The sequence below is a fragment of the Fistularia commersonii genome, chromosome 23, assembly GCF_037954325.1.
Source record: "Fistularia commersonii isolate RoL2024-O1a breed Wild chromosome 23, RoL_Fcom_v1.0, whole genome shotgun sequence".
Lineage (NCBI taxonomy): Eukaryota > Metazoa > Chordata > Actinopteri > Syngnathiformes > Fistulariidae > Fistularia > Fistularia commersonii.
The window spans coordinates 13,100,728-13,119,861 of record NC_141306.1 but is presented as its reverse complement, the minus strand read 5'-3'; the positions used below and the strand labels follow the sequence as shown (position 1 = coordinate 13,119,861).

The window sequence follows — 19,134 nt, the reverse complement described above, 5'->3', positions numbered from 1 at the left end:
AGAATGATCAATACAGATAGGCGAAACAGAGAGATGAAGATGGAAAAGAAGTACAACAGGTCCGGGTGATTGAAGATAGACAGGAAAATATATTGACAGATGCTAGAAGAGTGATGAGAAGATGGAAAGAGTACTTTGAAGAACTGATGAATGTGGAAAAAGAAAGAGAGGCTAGGGCAGAATAAGTGACTATTGTAGACCAAAATAGCAGAGATTAGTAAAAGTGAAGTGAGGAAGGCATTGAAGAGGATGAAGAATGGGAAGACCTGATGATATACCTGTGGAGGTGTGAAAGTGTGTAGGAGAGGCAGCGGTAGAGTTTCTGACTCGGTTATTCAACAGGATCTTAAAGAGTGGGAAGGTGCCTGAAGAATGGAGACAAAGTGTGATGGTGGCCATTTTTTATTTTTTTTTTTTAAAGGGGAATGTGCAGAATTGCAGCAAGTATAGAGGGATAAAGTTGATGAGCCATACAGTGAAGTTATGGGAAAGAGTCATTGAAACTAGACTGAGAGCAGAGGTCAGCATTTGTGAACAGCAATATCACTTTGTGCCTCGAAAGACTACTACAGATGCAGTATTTAAGGCTAATAGAGAAGTACAGAGAAGGCCAGAGGGAGCTGAATTGTGTTTTTGTAGACCTAGAAACCACTCATGACAGGTTGCCAAGAGAGGATCTCTGGTGTTCTATGAGGAAATCTGGAGTGGCAGAGAAGTATGTTGGACTGGTGCAGGACATGTATGCTACCTGTGAGACAGTGGTGATATGTGCTGAAGGGGTAACAGAGAAGTTCAAGGAGGAGGTGGGACTCATCATCTGTAAGCCCCTTCTTGTTTGCAATGGTGATGGACAGCCTGACAGATGAGGTTAGACAGGAACCTCCATGGGTGATGAGCAGGGAGAGAGCAGGGAACAGGAAAATCTAGAGAGTTGGAGGTATGCGCTGGAAAGAAGAAGAATTAAAGTTAGTCGCAGTAAACCAGAGTATATGTATGTGAATGAGAGGAATGTGGGTGGAATGGTGTGGAGATCAAGAAGTTGGAGGATTTCGGGTACTTGGGGTCAAGAGGTCAGAGAGAGTGTGGAAAAGGTGAAGAGACGGGTTCAAGCAGAATGGAATGGGTGGAGAAAAGGATGGATAGGATCAGGAATGAGTCCATCAGAGAGCGGCACATGTTAGATGTTTCGGAGAGAAGGTCAGAGAAGCCAGACTGAGATGGTTCAGTCATGTACAAAGCAGGGATGGTGAATATATTGGTAGACAAATGCTGGAATTGGAGCTGCCAGGCAGGAGGTCTTGAGAAAGACCAAAGAGAAGATTTATGGACGTAGTGAGAGAGGATATGAAGGTAGTTGGTGTGAGAGAGGAAGATACATCAAAGAAGGTTAGATGGAGAAGGTTTATTCAACTCTGGCGACCCCCGAAGGGAAAAGACAATAGGAGAAGAAGAAGAATTACATTGTATAGTAATGTTATTTTACAATTTATAACATTGTATAATAATAATAATAATGATGATAATGATGATGATCATAATAATAATGATAATAATAATAATACCAACAACAACAATAATAATAATGATAATGGTAATACTAATAATAATGATGATAATAATAATAATAATAATAGCAATAATAAAAATAATAATAATAATGACAATGATAATAATAATAATAATAGTAATAATAATAATAATAATACCAACAACAACAATAATGATAATGATAATAATAATAATAATAATAATGATGATAATAATAGTAATAATAAAAATAATAATAATAATGACAATGATAATAATAATAATAGTAATAATAATAATAATAATAATAATAATAATAATAATACCAACAACAACAATAATGATAATGATAATAATAATAATAATAATAATGATAATAATAATAATAATAATAATAATAATAATAATAATAATGACAATAATAATAATGATAATAATAATAATAGTAATAATAATGATAATAATAATAATACCAACAACAACAATAATAATAATGATAATCATAATAATAAAATTAATAATAACAGTAATAACAACAATAATAATAATAATAATAATACAGTCTCCCTGTGTCGCCACACTCACCTTCCTGTCCGTGTCTAAACGAGTAATTTGAGCAGACAGTATTTAATCAGCCGTTCAAACAGGGGTCCCCCCTCCCCCAACACTTGTGAATGATAATTTGCTGGGTAATTGATCCTCCGGCCCGGGTTCATCACTGAACGCGGAGAACATCAGATGAATTCATTTGTTATTCTCAGAGACGAACGCAAAAGCGAAACGCTTCCACGTTCTTTTTTTTCACTTCTATTCCTGGGCGTCCATATGGATCCCCTTCTCGCTGCTGTTTCCTCCTCACCAGGTTCTCCTGGAAGGAAGGAGGAGAACCTGCATTGACCGTGAAAAAGTTGGTGAACGGATTGTCTCTATGTGGCGTGTGATTGGTCGGTGCAGTGTGAACCCCGCCTCTCGTCCAATCACGAGTGAGTTTTCCCCCCCAGCCTTGTCTGGAACGCTGATTGATTTTGAACCCTCACGTCTTTCACCCTCCCATGTTAGCGTTCGACCTTGAGACTTTTACCGGGAGATCAACTGCACTCGAGCTAAATATCATTACGCTAACTCGTGTGTGAGGAAATTAGGTGTGTGTGTGTGTGTGTGTGTGTGTGTGTCAGTGGTTCAATTCCCTGTCCATGCTTAATTGTAAGACGCAGACCGCCGCGTGCTCCCGATGGTCTGCCATCAGTGTTTGCGAGTGTGTGCGTGAAATTAAAAATGGCGGCGACTCCCGGGCTCATCTACTTTGTAAACAACCAGAAGCGAGCGAGAAGGAGAGAGGGAGCGGCGTTTCAAGGTGAGAGGGGGGAGGAAGCGAGGAAGTGGTGAAGAGCGAGACGGGAAGGGTGGAACCCGGAGTGAGAACAAGATAAGGGTAAACCCCTGCATCTGGTGACAGCTGGATTAACTAAGGGAGGGGTAAACAAAGAGGAACGCAGAGATAATGCCGCCAACGCCGCCGCCGCCGCCGCCGCTGCCGCCGCCGCCGACGGATGTTTAATTTTGTCCGTAAAGGTGTGGGAAGAGAAGCCTCGTTGTGCGACCTCTATTAGAGAGGGGGATCGACTGGAATGGATCGGCCTGACGACAATATCGCCGGCGAGGTCGCGACCCCCGTCCTGATGGTTTCGCCCGTTGTTACGGTTTCCTCCGTCGCCATGGTTACCAATGGTCGACGGGTATAACGCGTGTCGCTCCGCCGTCCTCCCGTGATGCACCCGGGGCAGGCAGCGCTCTGGAACTGACTGACTTCTTCATAAATGTGTGTGTGTGTGTGTGTTTCATAGCAAAAGTCTTTTCAAAACATTCAGTGGGGTTTCAGCCTTGTAGGATATTCACCTCAGACAATCATCCATTCGTTCAGTCATTCATTAATTTTTCCTTCATTTCCTCCCCTTTTCCTCTCTTATTCTTTCCTTTCCTTTCCTTCTTCCTTTCCTTTCCTTTCCTTTCCTCTCCTCTTTCCTTCCTTTCCTTTCCTTTCCTTTCCTTTCCTTTCCTTCTTCCTTTCCTTTCCTATCTTTTCCTTTCCTTTCCTCTCCTCTCCTCTTTCCTTCTTCCTTTCCTTTCCTATCTTTTCCTTTCCTTTCCTTCTTCCTTTCCTTTCCTCTCCTCTTTCCTTCTTCCTTTCCTTTCCTTCTTCCTTTCCTTTCCTTTCCTCTCCTCTTTCCTTCTTCCTTTCCTTTCCTTTCCTTCTTCCTTTCCTTTCCTTCCTTTCCTATCTTTTCCTTTCCTTTCCTTCTTCCTTTCCTTTCCTTTCTTCTTCTCTCCTTTCCTTTCCTTTCCTATCTTTTCCTTTCCTTTCCTTCTTCCTTTCCTTTCCTATCTTTTCCTTTCCTTTCCTCCTTCCTTTCCTTTCCTTTCCTTTCCTATATTTTCCTTTCCTTTCCTTCTTCCTTTCCTTTCCTATCTTTTCCTTTCCTTTCCTTTCCTTTCCTTTCCTTTCCTTTCCTTCTTCCTTTCCTTTCCTTTCCTTTCCTCTCCTCTGTCCTTCTTCCTTTCCTTTCCTTTCCTTTCCTTTCCTTTCCTTTCCTTTCCTTTCCTTTCCTATCTTTCCTTTCCTTTCCTTTCCTTTCCTTCTTCCTTTCCTTTCCTTTCCTATCTTTTCTTTTCCTTTCCTTTCCTTTCCTTTCCTTTCCTTTCCTTTCCTTTCCTTTCCTCGCAATGTTAATCACTGTCAGCAATGCGATCGAGTGAACAGTGAACTTTCCTCCCTTTCTTTCGATCTTCCTATGTAAAAAAATGTGTATTCTGTTTATATTTATATTTATATTTATATTTATTTTATATTCATATTTATGTATACACAAACACACAGGCTCTCACCGCAACTTTCAGACAGACTGGGCAGTGTGTGCACGTGTTTGTGTGTGTGTGTGTGTGTGTGTGTGTGTGTGTCAGGGGAGTTAGCGACAGAGAGACAACATGGGTGTCAGGTTAATGTTAATAGGGACGGGGATCTTGTCATATTAAATATACATGGAGCTGCTTTGGTGCATGAAATATAGAAGGAACAGCAGCTCTGACAGCTGCACCGTCGTCACGGAGACGGAGGACGGAGACGGAGGGCGGAGGCCGGCCGAGAGGAGAGGAAGGAAGACAGGAAGAAAGAATGAATCAAAGATTCATCGGAATTTTATCACTTCTATTATATTTACACATTGAACTGCAAGTTTCATCCATTCGTTATTTCATTCATTCCACTCAGGATATCGATTAGGAAAAAAAATACTTTGAGAAATTATTTTACTGGAACCCACTAATAAACTGGGGATCTGCAGGCACCTTTTAGAGAACCTGCCTTTTAAAGAATAACTAAATACACAAATAATATATACATAATAAAAGGTGTCAATAATAAATACTTGATAATACACAATAACTAGATCAGCATGACCATAGTAACCATTCAAGACAAAACAAAAAAAATAAAATAAACAGAAAAAGTTGAGGGGGCTGGCGAGGGGGAAAAAAATCACCAAAGCAATAACAAATCCAAACTTAATCCTACAACAAGAAAAAAAAAAATGATAATAATAAAAATGATTACATTTTAAAAGGAAGCCCTGATGCCGCTCTGCGTCCCCTCCCCTCGCCGCTTGTGTTTTTTCCCCTTGCGAAAAATCAATATCATCTCATTGTCCGCTGATTGATTGTTGATCCGGTCGTCGTTCGCCGAACCCCGGAGGTGGTGACCCCCGAGATCCGAGCGGGAATAAAAACTTGGTTTAAACCCGACGGGAGACGGCTGGATGTTTTCCGGAACCTGATCAGAATCCCAGATTGTGCTTTTTAATTCAGCCACAAAGCAGGAGACCCTGGAGGACACCAGACCCGTGGAGATGTTGAGTTGTTCTCTTCTGTTCCCCAGTCGGCAGAAACCAGTACGAGCGGATAGGCAGCGACGTGACCATGCAGTGCGGCTCGCTGGACAGCAACGCCTCGGTGTCGTGGAAGGTGAACGGGACGGACGTGAGGGCCCAGCACCGCCTGGAGGGCCCGCGGCTGATCCTCCCCCAGGTGGACCTGGGCCACAGCGGCCTCTACAGCTGCTTCGAGAACCCGCACGGAGAACGCCGAGACTCCATCAACCTCCACATCGGCGGTGAGTAACCCGGACCGCCGGTCGGCATCTGACCCTCCACCCGGAGAAGATGTGAGGGTCTCCTCCAATATGTGAGAAGGTGGCTGATCAAGGTCGCACTTTGGGTCACAAGTGGAGAAGAAAGGGTCAAATAAGTGGAGAAGACGGAATTGTAGAGCAGCTACGGTGTTTGTAGACACTGAGAAGAATGCAGAAGGTTGCAGAGGTGAAGATGTTGAGGTTCCTCTTTGGGAGTGAGGGGGATGGAGATTGTTTGGACAGAAGAGAAGATCTGGGTAGAAGGATGCTGAGGATGCTGAGGTTGGAGCTGCCAGGCCGTGTGCTGGTGGATGTACATGTACCTTAATATCCAAAATATAAACCAATACTTTTTTTCACACGCTTTGAACATGATCCAGCTAATTTATGGATTTTTGGGGGGCTCATGAGCTTCGCGCCGCCGAAACATTTAGTCTCGTCACATCGGACCAATGAAATCGCAGGGAAATTCTGAGGCCGTTCAATTTCATTTATTTTTATTATTTCTTTGTCATCAGCCGTGTTACAGGCACTGTTCTGGGAAAAAAGAGCATTTCCAGTACGTATTTGTGGACGTTACCAGTATGTATTTAAGTAAAAGTAAAAAAAAAAAGTTTCTGTGTAAATATCTCATGTTACAACCTGGACACCCGCGGCTTATAGACAAGTGTGGTCTAGATACATACTCACATATTTATTTAGTTATTTTCAGCCAGTACAACTTATATTCAGGTGCACTCAATAGTCCGGAAAATACGGTATACTACGATACTCAGAAGAGTATAAGAAACTGCTAGTATTAGCATAAGAGGCTAACTCAAGTACCAGGTGTCCATGCTTGGCAATGCTAACGTGGGTACGCTAAGTCCACCCACACCTGTGCAGCTAATCTGGCTAATAGATGGAACAGGTTTAAGTGGACAAAAGATACAAGTTTGTCTCATGTAACTAGAAACAAGGATGAGGTTTTGATCAGTATCTAGCTGAGTGAAACGGGTGAATTTTGGAAATTTGAAATACTCGCTAAAAACAGACAAAATCGTCTGCGGCAATCAGAGAAAGATTACGACGGGAGCTAGAACTTACTTTATACACATTGTGAGGAGGAGGAGGACGCTGAAGACCAGAGAGAAGGTTTGATGGATGGACGGGAAGAGGACAGGAAGGTGTAGTCGGCTAACGAATAATATTCGTGAACCGAATCAATGTTTCTGGAGAACCGTTGATTGGTTCTCCAGCAACTAAAAACATCCTGCGCTTTTCTGAGACTTTTATAGGGTTTATTTGTGGAAAAAAAAAAAAGAAAAAAAACAGAAAGGGATTAAAGATAAGCTTAATTATTTCCGTGTTTCTGCTGTTGTTTCTGTTCTTGCCGGTACTTGTACTTCACTGAATCACCAAAATTAAAGCCTTCTCACATATAAGACCCTCGTTAGCGCTAACGCTATCTTCAGCTGTCTGTCATTCATCCAAACTAACAATCACTTTCCTTTGTTTACGGAGTCGCTCCTTTAGCCTCGTCAGCCGTCTTTAGTGCACATTTGTTCATCAGGATTGTACAGATGGTTGACTGAACTGTGTTTTAGAGCTTGGCAACATCTCCAACATCAATCTCACATTTAGCTATTATTTCCTTTAGCAGACTGACTGTAATTCTTAGCACTAGCACTAGCACCTTCAACCTGTTTGGGAGCCATAACGAGGCTAGCTTACTGAAAAAAAGCATGATAACGGGAGAACACAATGATAAACAACACGGAAAATCTATGAGTTTGATTAAGTTGTTTGTGCGCCGAGGTTTGTTCGCAAATTTTATCAAAAACTCTGTTAGTTGGCCGATTTGTAAGCCCAGGTTCTAGTGTAGCAGGTGTGAGAGGAGAGGGTTAAATGGGGGGAGGAGGCTGTTGAGAGCCCTGATGGGAGCAGCCAAAAAATGTTGATGACCTTGAACACAAAAGAATGTATTTTTCAAAGCTGGATAAAAACTCTCAGAATCCTGATGATCCCTGGTTTTCATTCGAAATTGTTGCATGTGACCCAGCTCATCCCTCCACCTGTCGCCCTACAATCCCCATGACCTGTCGCCAAATGTCCGGAATCCAGATGATCACGTGGCTGCACCTTCACTTAGCCGCTAGCCGCACACAATGGAGCATTAAGCAGCTAAAGAAGCGAATATTTCCCCCGAGGTTGATATACGACCCACTTTAGCACGCGATGTGTTTGTGTGGAAGACCGTCTTCGGCGGACGTCCGACACAAAGCTGACGAAGATGGAGTGAATTGTGACGCGGCGTTGCTGAGGCTGCAGTCCTGAAGGAAAAACAAACCGAAGGAGCGACTTCTTTACTTTACTTTTTTGTGGGTTTATCGCCCTGACGGTGAAACAATTACTTTACGGTAAATCATAACATTTAAATGCTAATGTTAAAGTGGAATTGGTAAAATAATGGCCCCCGCGGTTGAACCCGCGGCCGGGCGTAATGACGAGTTGTTAAAAGGACATTTGGTCATTGTCCCCGTTACGGCCCTTCATTTCAATAATCACACAAAGGCTCGGCTAATGTGGATTTAACGATGTGTCACGGTGCGCCAACGGCCTCCGCGAAAACCATTACTCTGATGGTGGAGGTTTTATGTAACCGCAGCCGGTGGATAGCATCAATGCTAAGAACCGACGTTTGGTTCGTTCGGAAAATCCGATTTTTTTAAACTTGATTTTAAACTGCCTTCTTTGAGATCCGTTCATTGTGTTGGTGAAGTGGCTAGTAGCAGCTAGCAGTGGCTAGCAGCGGCTAGCAGCAGCTAGCTTTGAATCCAGTGCTTCGCTGGATGTTCACCACGTTCTTTCAAGGTTCTCCGTCTTCAGTCAGCGGGTTCATGGAAGACTCTAAATTTCAGGTGTGAATGATTGACATGTCAGTTAAACCAGTTAAACCCCGCCTCTTGCTTAACATTGGCCCCGCCCCCAAACAGCATGGATCATGAATGAATGAGTGAATAATTGAATGCATTGTAATGGAGGTGAGCAGGTGGTAGGGCTCCAGGGAGGTGACAGTTTGAACCATCTCCATCTTATCTTAGCATGTGTCGCATCTTCATTTTGGTTGTCAGATCTTATGGAGGTCAGGTTTCCCCTTAAACACGTTCTGCATCTCCTTTCTAAGAAGGGATTCCACGGAGCTTCTCGTCATAACGTCTGTTGGTCAATGACGAGAGGGTTTGTTATATTCATGTGGGTTGAATGGGGTTGCTATGGTAACGTGTGTACGTCGTTTTTTTAGAATAGAGGTATGAATTCTGTGGACTCACCTGAGCAGGAATTTGACAGATTCAGGTGGACTCACTGGTACCTGGTTTGGGTTGTGGACCTCTGCGTGTGTGTGTGTGTGTGTGTGTGTGTGTGTGTGTGTGTTGGATATCTTGGGATTTCCACCATCTACATAACACACCTGCTTAAAGACGTGAATGGGTGGATAGCTTTGTGATTGACAGGTGACCTGTCTAGAATGAACCCCGCCTCCTGCACATCGTCACCTGGGATTGGTTCCTTGAAACCAATCATGGCTGGACAAACAGATTGATTTGATTGATCTCCGCAGTGATTGGTTCTCCTGCAGGCCTCCATCTCTGCCACTGGTTTTCCATCCATAGATCAACGATGGCAGCTGGGGAACTGGGAATGCCTCGGCGGCGACAGAAAGAGAGATTTTGGACACGTAGCATCTGAGAGCTAGCATCCAGCTAGCACCCAGCTAGCATCTTATCCTTATTGATTCCTTGCTAGCGTTAGCCGTACCCAAGCCTCGTGTTCCCAAAACACATCTGGAGCACTTCCCTCCGCTCTCATAGTGCGCGGACCTCCGTCGACCGTATTAAACACACGGGTCACAGAAGGGTGTGTGAAGACACACACCCTTCGACGTTTACGCAACACCGCCAATCCTACGCGCCTTCGGTTTTGTTCTGTGTAAGAGGGTGAAGCTGCGGTTAATCACATGGCCTGGGATGAAGATGAATCACTAAATGCCAAAACGATGCTGAGATGATGAGAGTTTTACGTAATGGGTGATTAGGCTTTTGCGTGTGTGTGTGTGTGTGTGTGTGTGTGTGAGAGAGAGGCAACAATAGATGGAGAGATATACTGTTTACACGCCAAGGGGCGATGGCGTGTAATTTCCCTGCATCACTATGACACTTTGGTGGTCTCAAGATGTGTGTGTGTGTGTGTGTGTGTGTTAGATTATATAAGTATTCATAAGGGGTCAGTTACAAGTTTGTGAAAACAAACCCTTATCTGCTGGCCGTCCGTGCGCCTGCCTTTCGTAACAGTTGGCCACCCTACCTTGTTGTTTTTCCAAAATCTGAATAACCGATGGGGCTTTGGAGGCGGGAAGGGGGAGGCTCTGGGAAACGGGTAATCGATCAGTTTGGTTTTTAATATACGTATATATTATGGGCAATATTTTGCAGATTTTTCTTATCTTATTCATTTTTTGGGTGAATGCCAAAGCCTATGTGGCGTTTATTATGAATATATCAATTTATTAATCATTGTAACGAATAACAGATGTTGCGATTAGACTCCGGATGTGTGTTAAGGGAATTTTATATTTGCTTTGTTTTGTTTTTTTAGCCGATTTCAAATTCGAGAAAATCTGCGGGACCCCGCGACGACGAACGAACACACATTCTCTCTCCTTTCTACCGTCGTCCCTCCTGCCCCCCTCCCTCCCTCCCTCCCGGTGTCAACCATGTTTTTATCAGCTGTTGTCATTACGCTAACTGTGGCGCCGCCGGCGTCCGACGCAGATGAGCCGCCATCGTCACCTCGCCGGGCCGAATTCGTCACGATTGCCGTCATGTTGATAGTTAGATTTTTACACGTCGTTTATTACCCGACACCCGAGGCCCATTCTGTGGAACGCAGGAGCGTTATCAGGAGGGAGGAGCGTGGCCATCTGTCTGCTTCCTCTTCCTCCTCCAACCTCACCCTTATCTCTCCTGCAGCCTGGCCTCTTACATTTTTGCATTGTTTCTTTCAGGATGGAGGGTTTGTGCATCTTATTCGATTCAAGATTAGCTTATATACAGCTGGTATAGAGACATATATGTATGTGTGTGTGTGTGTGTGTGTTAGCTTAGAGTTGCTTCGTTCCAAACAGCAACAGACTCTTCATCAGCTATTCCTCCGTTGTACTGTATATGCAATTGAATTTTTTCCTTTTTTAAATTGATGTTTTTGTTTTATACTCCTACTACTTATATAAATTTCACAAAAAAATGGATGTGTATATAAATTTATTTATGTAATCATTTTATCGCACTTGCTACTTATTAATTATTTTTATTTTTATTGTTACACATTGGTTTCACATCAGCATCCATCCATCAGGACCAATGGATTCATTTCATCCTTTTTTTTGATATTTTTCTTCATGCTACCTCAACTTTAGCTAATGTTCGTGATTTTTTTAAGATTTATTAGGATTCCTTGGCTACAGCCTCTGGCACGTTAATCGTCCTGTCGTCGAACGAGAATCAAAAAATCACACTGACTCAAACAAAGGTTGACGTCAGCGTCGGACAAACCAAATCCAAACATTCTGCTGGTTCCAATCCATAAACGAAGCTGCAGATTAATATCGGGATTATTTACTTTGGTTTCTGTGAACGCAAGCGTTTAGACGTCAACAGGAGGCGGCAACGTTTTGCATTTGTGCGTCGGCTGCCGGCGTTGTGTGTATGCCGGCTGACAGGCTAACTGTAAACATCCTACATCTGCGCGGCGGCGAAGAAGAGGCGCACACCGCTCGAACCACCGCGGTTCCTGCGTGATGATTTAAAGTTGGAGGAAGATCACAAACACCATGACCCTCTCCGCCCCGGAGGGCCCTCCGCCCCGGGACCCCGCTGGGTATTTGACAGGAGGGAATCAAAACCCCCTGTTTAGGATTCACGGCCGATGAGGTCATCCTTCCAAACGGGTTCCCTCCACATGGGTTCTCACGCCCCGGGTTCTCTACGGGTCCAGAATCAGTCAGCAGGTTCAGTGTCGCTTCTGGAGCTGTTTGTTATGAGTGAATGAGCGGGTGAATGTTCGGATATACCTGACATGTAAATTAGAGGGTGACTGGCTGAATGGTTGGATGTAAACATCTGACATGATACCGGCATTCGATAGCATTCATCCATTCACACATAGCTAATGGCGGAGGTGCCCTGCCGCTCATGGGTGAACAGTTGTGTATCTTTATACGCGGCGCTGCGATTGACAGCCAACCCGTTAAGGTAAAACCCTGCCTGTCGCCCGTTAAAGTCAAAATCGGCTTCGCCCCTTCCCGATCCCCTGTGAACTCCTTGAGTTTCCTCCGGGAATTTGCTGTCCGCATCCTTAACATGCAGAGGCGTGAGGTTGTGGAAAACAGCGGGGCTGTTCTGATTGGTCCGTCGCTCATTGACCCCGCCCACATCAGCAGACCCCATTAGTCAGTAACTGAGGCTGTGAGTGGACGAACAGACGGAGGACATCCATCTTCCCCCAGAAAGGAATTCATGAAGATCATCGCAGTGAAATGTTGGTCGGTAAACGGACTTATGCTTTTATATGACACACAGATGTGAGGGTGAATAGTTTTATTTCTCTATATGTGGCTATATGTCACATCTCTATATGTGGCTCTAAAAGGCGTGGAAGAAATGATCCAAAAATCACGAAGATACACAAATCACCTGTTTGAAATAAAAAATATAGTTCCGTTTGAAAAGCTCAAAGATTATATTTACTTGTCATTTTCACCCTCCTCCATGTCTGTGGGATTCCTCGCCACGACTCCAGACATCACGCCCTCGTTACCGTAACGACAGCGTTTCAAACATCAGTAATGAAACACAACATCTCCGTCTGCTCAGAGAGGCGGCTCCGCGCGCCGCCGGCAACTCCTTCTCGTAAACAAACCCGGTCTGGAATCAGCGTGGAAGTTCAGCCCTGGAGATGACAGGGGAGGTCACGGCGTGACGGGACGCCTGCGTGTGTGTGTGTGTGTTTGTGTTAGTGTGTGTGGTTTTCAAGTCAGGAAGATCAGAAGTCGGGAGGCGCAACTCCAAAGAAACTTTGTTTTTTCGTTGCCTGTTTTGCAAAATGTCATTGCTTCTTATTGGATTATTTCCTGTCAACATGCTAACCATAACATGCCAACGTTAATGGCTAACTGTAACCTCCTAACATTAACATGCCAACCATAATGTCCTAACCTTTACCTCTTCACCCTAACACGCTAACCTTAAACTTCACATTAATGTGCTAACCTTGACCTCCTAATGTTAACGTGCTAACCTTAATGTGCTAAACATAACCTCCTCACCTTAACATGCTAACCTTATACTTTACATTTATGCGCTAACCTTAACTTCTTAACCTTAATGGGCTAACGCTAATGGACTAAACTTAACATACAAATGTTAACCTCCCAACCTTAACGTGCTAACATTAACCTCAGCGTTCTAACCGATAATCCTTACATGCTAACGATAACACGCTAACCAAACCTCCTACCCACAACGTGCTAACTTGACTTCCTAATCATTACTTGATAACCTTAACTTCCTATAAATAATGTGCTAACCTGAACCCTTTATCCCTAACATGCTAGCCTTAACTTCCTACCCACAATGTGCTAACTTAACTTCCTAATCATTACTTGATAACCTTAACTTCCTAAAAATAATGTGCTAACCTGAACCCTTTATCCCTAACATGCTAGCCTTAACTTTCCACCCACAACGTGCTAACTTAACTTCCTAATCATTACTTGATAACCTTAACTTCCTAAAAATAATGTGCTAACCTGAACCCTTTATCCCTAACATGCTAGCCTTAACTTTCCACCCACAACGTGCTAACTTAACTTCCTAATCATTACTTGATAACCTTAACTTCCTAAAAATAATGTGCTAACCTGAACCCTTTATCCCTAACATGCTAGCCTTAACTTCCTACCCACAACGTGCTAACTTAACTTCCTAATCATTACTTGATAACCTTAACTTCCTAAAAATAATGTGCTAACCTGAACCCTTTATCCATAACATGCTAGCCTTAACTTCCTACCCACAACGTGCTAAATTAACTTCCTAATCATTACTTGATAACCTTAACTTCCTAAAAATAATGTGCTAACCTGAACCCTTTATCCCTAACATGCTAGCCTTAACTTTCCACCCACAACGTGCTAACTTAACTTCCTAATCATTACTTGATAACCTTAACTTCCTAAAAATAATGTGCTAACCTGAACCCTTTATCCCTAATATGCTAGCCTTAACATCCTAACATAACGTGTTAATCTAAATCTCCAAACATTAACCAGCAATCCCAATGCCTCATGCCAATCGATACATGCTAACCTTAACTTGATAACCTTAACGCACTAACCATAACATGCAAACCCGACGTTCCAACTATAATGTGCTAACTTTAGCATGCAACCATGCATTCTATCCCCAACGTGCCTGTAAATAAGTTATCTGTCTATTTTTGTCTATTTTCTCCAGATTTCTTTTTTGATAAATTGTATTATTTTTCTTGTGATGTCTTGCTCATTTCATTCTCGGTTGACCTCCTGCACCTTCTCCTCCGCCTCCTCCAGCAGCTCCCTGGTTTTATTTGATGTCGGCAAGTACAGAAATGGATTTTGGTCAAATATTTGGCAGTTTGATCAAGCAAAATGTTAAAATGCTTAAATTTCCTCTTGAATTCACTATACGTGTGTGTGTGTTTTTTTTGGTTAAGTCAAGTGCATTTCAAACATGAGAGCAAAGATCCCTGAGTGTTTCCACTTTTTAAGAAGCATTAAAGGTGCGCAGACACACACACACACACACACACACACACACACTGACAACAAAACACAACGGTGGCACTTCATGCCTTGCAGGCGATGAGTTCTACTTAACTCAAGTTTCTTTATCATGAACATTTCTTTTATTTCATATTTTTTCAAGTGTCTTACTGCACAGTCCCAAACACACACACACACACACACACACACACACACACACCAACACTCTGGGGAGCTGTGCTACATGGCTTAGTAATGGAATTGTCTTGTCTCCTTGTAGACACATTGCTCTGGAGGAGGGTGAAAGTTGAGCTCTGTCTCCTCTGGGATGTTGTGTTTAGATCAGGAAGTACCCAACACCCCCAACACACACACACACACACACACACACACACACACACACACACAGAAGAACACCACCCCATGCAGCGACTCAGTTCTTGTATTTTAATTGCTGCGACCTGCCCCTTAGTGCACAAGAGCACCAGGGAGGTAATCGAGTAATTACTAATGCTAGCATATATACATTTTTAGGACGCTGAACATTTTGCGAGGTTTCAGGTTGAATTTCTAGGGTTTATTTGAATTCACTGCTGTTTTCAAGTAACTTCAGATTCAAGGCTTTTTGTCTCCTGCTATATTTGATTTCATGGAAATAACCCTTTCTACACCTACAAATGTAAACTTTACATGTGACTCAATATGGAGCCATTCTCTTTTTTCACTTTGTCGAGGTGATTTTTTTTGTATTTCATTGTGGAAAAAAAACAAAAGTAGCTGTCGTTATGGGCAAATATCCAATCAACCAATCACACGCCATCTCAGTCTGTGCCAGGGATAAGGACGTGGCTACTGGTCAGGGAAGTGGGGATCCACCCGGATGGAGAAAGGGAATGTCCTCAACCGGCTTCGGGCCCGTTTAGCACCAAATGAGTGTTGTTCAGATGCGGCGGCGGACTTCCATCCTTTTACGGCGCCGTCTGATGGCTCCCGCCTGCTGGATAAACCGTGCTGTCACGCCGCGCAGATTATCTCTAAGCGGCTTCCCGAACACGCCGACATGCTCGCCGGACACAAACGGCCCCCGGCGGAGCACCTCCGGGTCGCGCCGGAGGGGGAGGTACCCTTCGTGAGTATGAGGTTGTCATGCCAACAAGGCCCGGCAGGGGTGTTCGTGTTGCCTGGTTAAATCTCTGCATGGGGGTTCAGGCTGCTGGGTGTTTATCCATCCACCGCCTCTCAGTGGATGTTTGACAAAAAGTACTTCTGTGGTATCCTGCTTGTATCACCTGATTCGTAGCAACAGAAGAACCAAACGTTCTCCGTGTTTTCTCGCTCGTTTCCTTCCCGTCCTGGATCCTTGCCCCCCTCCACCCGGCAGTGACAGCTGATTGCAGCAGACAGCCATAACAAATGAGAAAATGGGCTGCTTCTGAGGAGTCGCTGGGAAGCCATGAGGGTAACTCAGACATATTAGAGAGGGAGGGGCAGCACTTGTATGCTTTGGCCTCCCCGTGTCCGTAGGGTATCAGGGCTAATCTGGCAGGACATGTTGTTTTCTTTTCCCCTCCCCTGTCGTTGCTGCCGTTCCGGGGAGACGCCGTGAACCACCAGGCTCGGCTCCTCAGACATAGAAGGATTTCTGGAAGCAGATCCAGAGTTCGAAGGGGTTTTGGTGGGGTCTAATTCCTGGAATATCTCCTTCCTCCGTAACTTGGCCTGACGCTAACGGTTTAGGTTTCCGTCTCCTTCTTCTACGTTATCCTTTACATCCTGGCTGCGTCCAGCTACTCTCTGATTAGCTGAGTCCTTCTTCTTTGACCGGAGAGGAAGTCCATTTGTAAATAAACCCTCCTGTGAAGGGCGAAGACGTCGGCGGGAACTCGAAAGTAGAAGTTGAAAAGCTTGGCAGCAAAGCGAGGATGATGCAACCTGTTGACAGCGTGTCAGGGGGCTTCGCCTCACATGAGAAGCCGAATCGTGAAAGGACTTTTCAGAGGCACTTTCAGACCAAGACGCAGAAAAGACCGAAAGAAACCAAAATACCGGCTATGCGTTATTTATATTTATACGTTTGTATGTCTCGATATGCAGTCCCCTGATTGGTCCAAGTTGAACCCCCCCCTCTCGGGCAATGAGTGCGGGATAGGGGTTAGATGATGAATTAATGAATTATTATAATAGTTAATGAAGTTCTGCTTAAGGAAAAGACGAAACCGAGCGGACGTGCAGCCGAAAGTGACAAGCGTTAGCAGGACACTGATTTCCAACTTTTTCCAAACATTTTTCAGTGAGAAAAAAACGGACATGGGTAGACAGAAGAGACGGATCTGCAGTCGGAAAACCGGGAGGCAGAGTCAGAAATGGAAGGTGGAGGCTTTCCCCGACGGCCAGGGCAATAACCCGAGGTGTGCACGTGGCCGGCGGAGCCTTCCGGAATGGGGGGGCCTGAGCAACAAGGCAAATAAAGAACAGGCAGAGACGGGAAGCTCAGCCGCAGGAACCCAAGCCTAGCACAGGAAATAGTGCCGGCGAGATGCCGGACTCAAGATCCTTGGGAGGATTTAGCAAAGAATGAAGCTGCAGAAACAGAGATGCCGCAAGAAACCTGAGCATCCGGCAGCAGTTGCGATTAAAGAAAACTAGCCCTCGCTTCTGACTCACGCTATTCCATAATTGGTATATTAAAGTATTGCCTCCGGAACATGATGAGCAGGAAACCAAACCAACCTTTGACCGGAGTGACGGTCGTAGGAAAACACGTCCTCATATGGGGACGTTTGATCTTTCCATGTCGTTTGACCGACAAGAAACGGGGAAAAGCAAAAGAAGAAAATATGAAAATATGTCCTCTTTGGAATAAAGATGAACGTACAACATCAGGGACATTTTCCTCTACGCTACGTTGTTAAATCCCGATGTACCCGGACAGGTACATCCCAGTCAGCGCCATGGCAACCTGAAATAGCCGAGAGGGTTGAATGCCTCGATCCAATTCATGAATGCAAAGCGAAATGATTGCATTTCTTTATTTGACGTGAATGAGAGAGTTGTAGGTCTCTATGGGAGACCGGTCCTAGGTGAACCCCGCCCTTCGCCCAATCACAGTTGGGATAGGCTTCTTCCGATAATGAATGGATGGATTGCAATGTGGACATGGAGATATACCTCCATATCAGCTACGTGTCAGCTGTTGGTCAATTCAGGGAGTTGTAGGTTCGATCCTGGCTCAAAGTGCCCTTGGGCAAGATGTTGAACCCCCCTAGTTGCTTCCAATGGTCTGGTCTGCGCCGTCTGTTGCAGCTCCGCTGCTAAAGCCGTGTGTGTGAATGTAAAATAATCAGTAGTATGAGTGGATGGCGGCGTAACAGGGGGCGTGCACAGAATCCAGCGCGCACGTAGTATGTCCATCCATGCATCTCCAAAGAGGGTGCACATGCGCTTCACTCCTGGCTTTTGTCCCTGCGAGTGTGTAATGGACTGGGCTCTAACATCATTTCACGCTCGAGGATAAAAACCCCTCCTCTGCCGCGACGCTCTGGGTCCTCTTTATTCGATGCCACTTCCAGTGGAGGCTGCTTCCCGCTCACTCACTGACTTATTAAACCGGCGGCGGCGGCGGCGGCGGCAGCAGGCCACTCGTCTTGGTCATGTGATCGGCGTCCTCCACGGCGTGCTGAGTTCAGGAAACCGCCGGCATTTTGTACGTCTGTCGTGCGTCGGGTCGCATCCATGCACTCGTGTGATTCAGCCGTGCGTTAACCCCGATAAACAATGTTAAATATGTATAATCTATATACATGCTAACCTCTCCATGAGCGATAGACCAGCCCAAAGAACAGCACAAAGCTTATTTTATTCATAACTTTAAGGAAAGATGAATGGGAGCATCTCTAATTTATGAGAACGCAGGTTAGCGTGCACGTTTGTATGGTGGTTAGAATGCAAATTAGTACACTGGTTTGCACGGTTGTTCGCATGCTGGTTAACATACTGGTTGTGTGCAGATTAGCATGCAAGTTAGCACACAGGTGAGGACACAAGTTGTCATGCAGGACGCAGGTTAAGATGCTAGTTACCACACTGGTTGGCACGCAGGTTAGTGTGCAGGTGAATATGGTGGTTAGAATACTGTTTAGCTGTCAGATTATTGCAGTGATGAGCATGCCGGTTAGCACACCAGTTAGCATGCACGTTATCATACATGTCTGCTCAGTGGCTAGCATGATGGTTTGCAGGTGAATATGATGGTACAATACAGGTTAGCACTCAGATTAGTGCAGTGATGAGCATGCCGGTTAGCACGCCAGTTAGCACGCACGTTATCATACATGTCTGCTCAGTGGCTAGCATGATGGTTTGCAGGTGAATATGGTGGTTGCAATACAGGTTAGCACTCAGATTAGTGCAGTGATGAGCATGCCGGTTAGCACGCCAGTTAGCACGCACGTTATCATACATGTCTGCTCAGTGGCTAGCATGATGGTTTGCAGGTGAATATGATGGTACAATACAGGTTAGCACTCAGATTAGTGCAGTGATGAGCATGCCGGTTAGCACGCCAGTTAGCACGCACGTTATCATACAT

The 19,134-nt window shown here is 44.6% G+C and overlaps 1 protein-coding gene across 1 annotated transcript in view; it reads left to right on the top strand.

Moving 5' to 3' along the window:
- Positions 1-19,134, top strand: part of cntfr (ciliary neurotrophic factor receptor) — a 230,864-nt gene that overhangs the window by 121,203 nt on the left and 90,527 nt on the right. Inside the window, exon 4 of the mRNA XM_086171003.1 lies at positions 5,456-5,689. Within this exon, the coding sequence (XP_086027129.1) occupies positions 5,456-5,689 (234 nt within the window). The remainder of the gene's footprint in view (positions 1-5,455; positions 5,690-19,134) is intronic.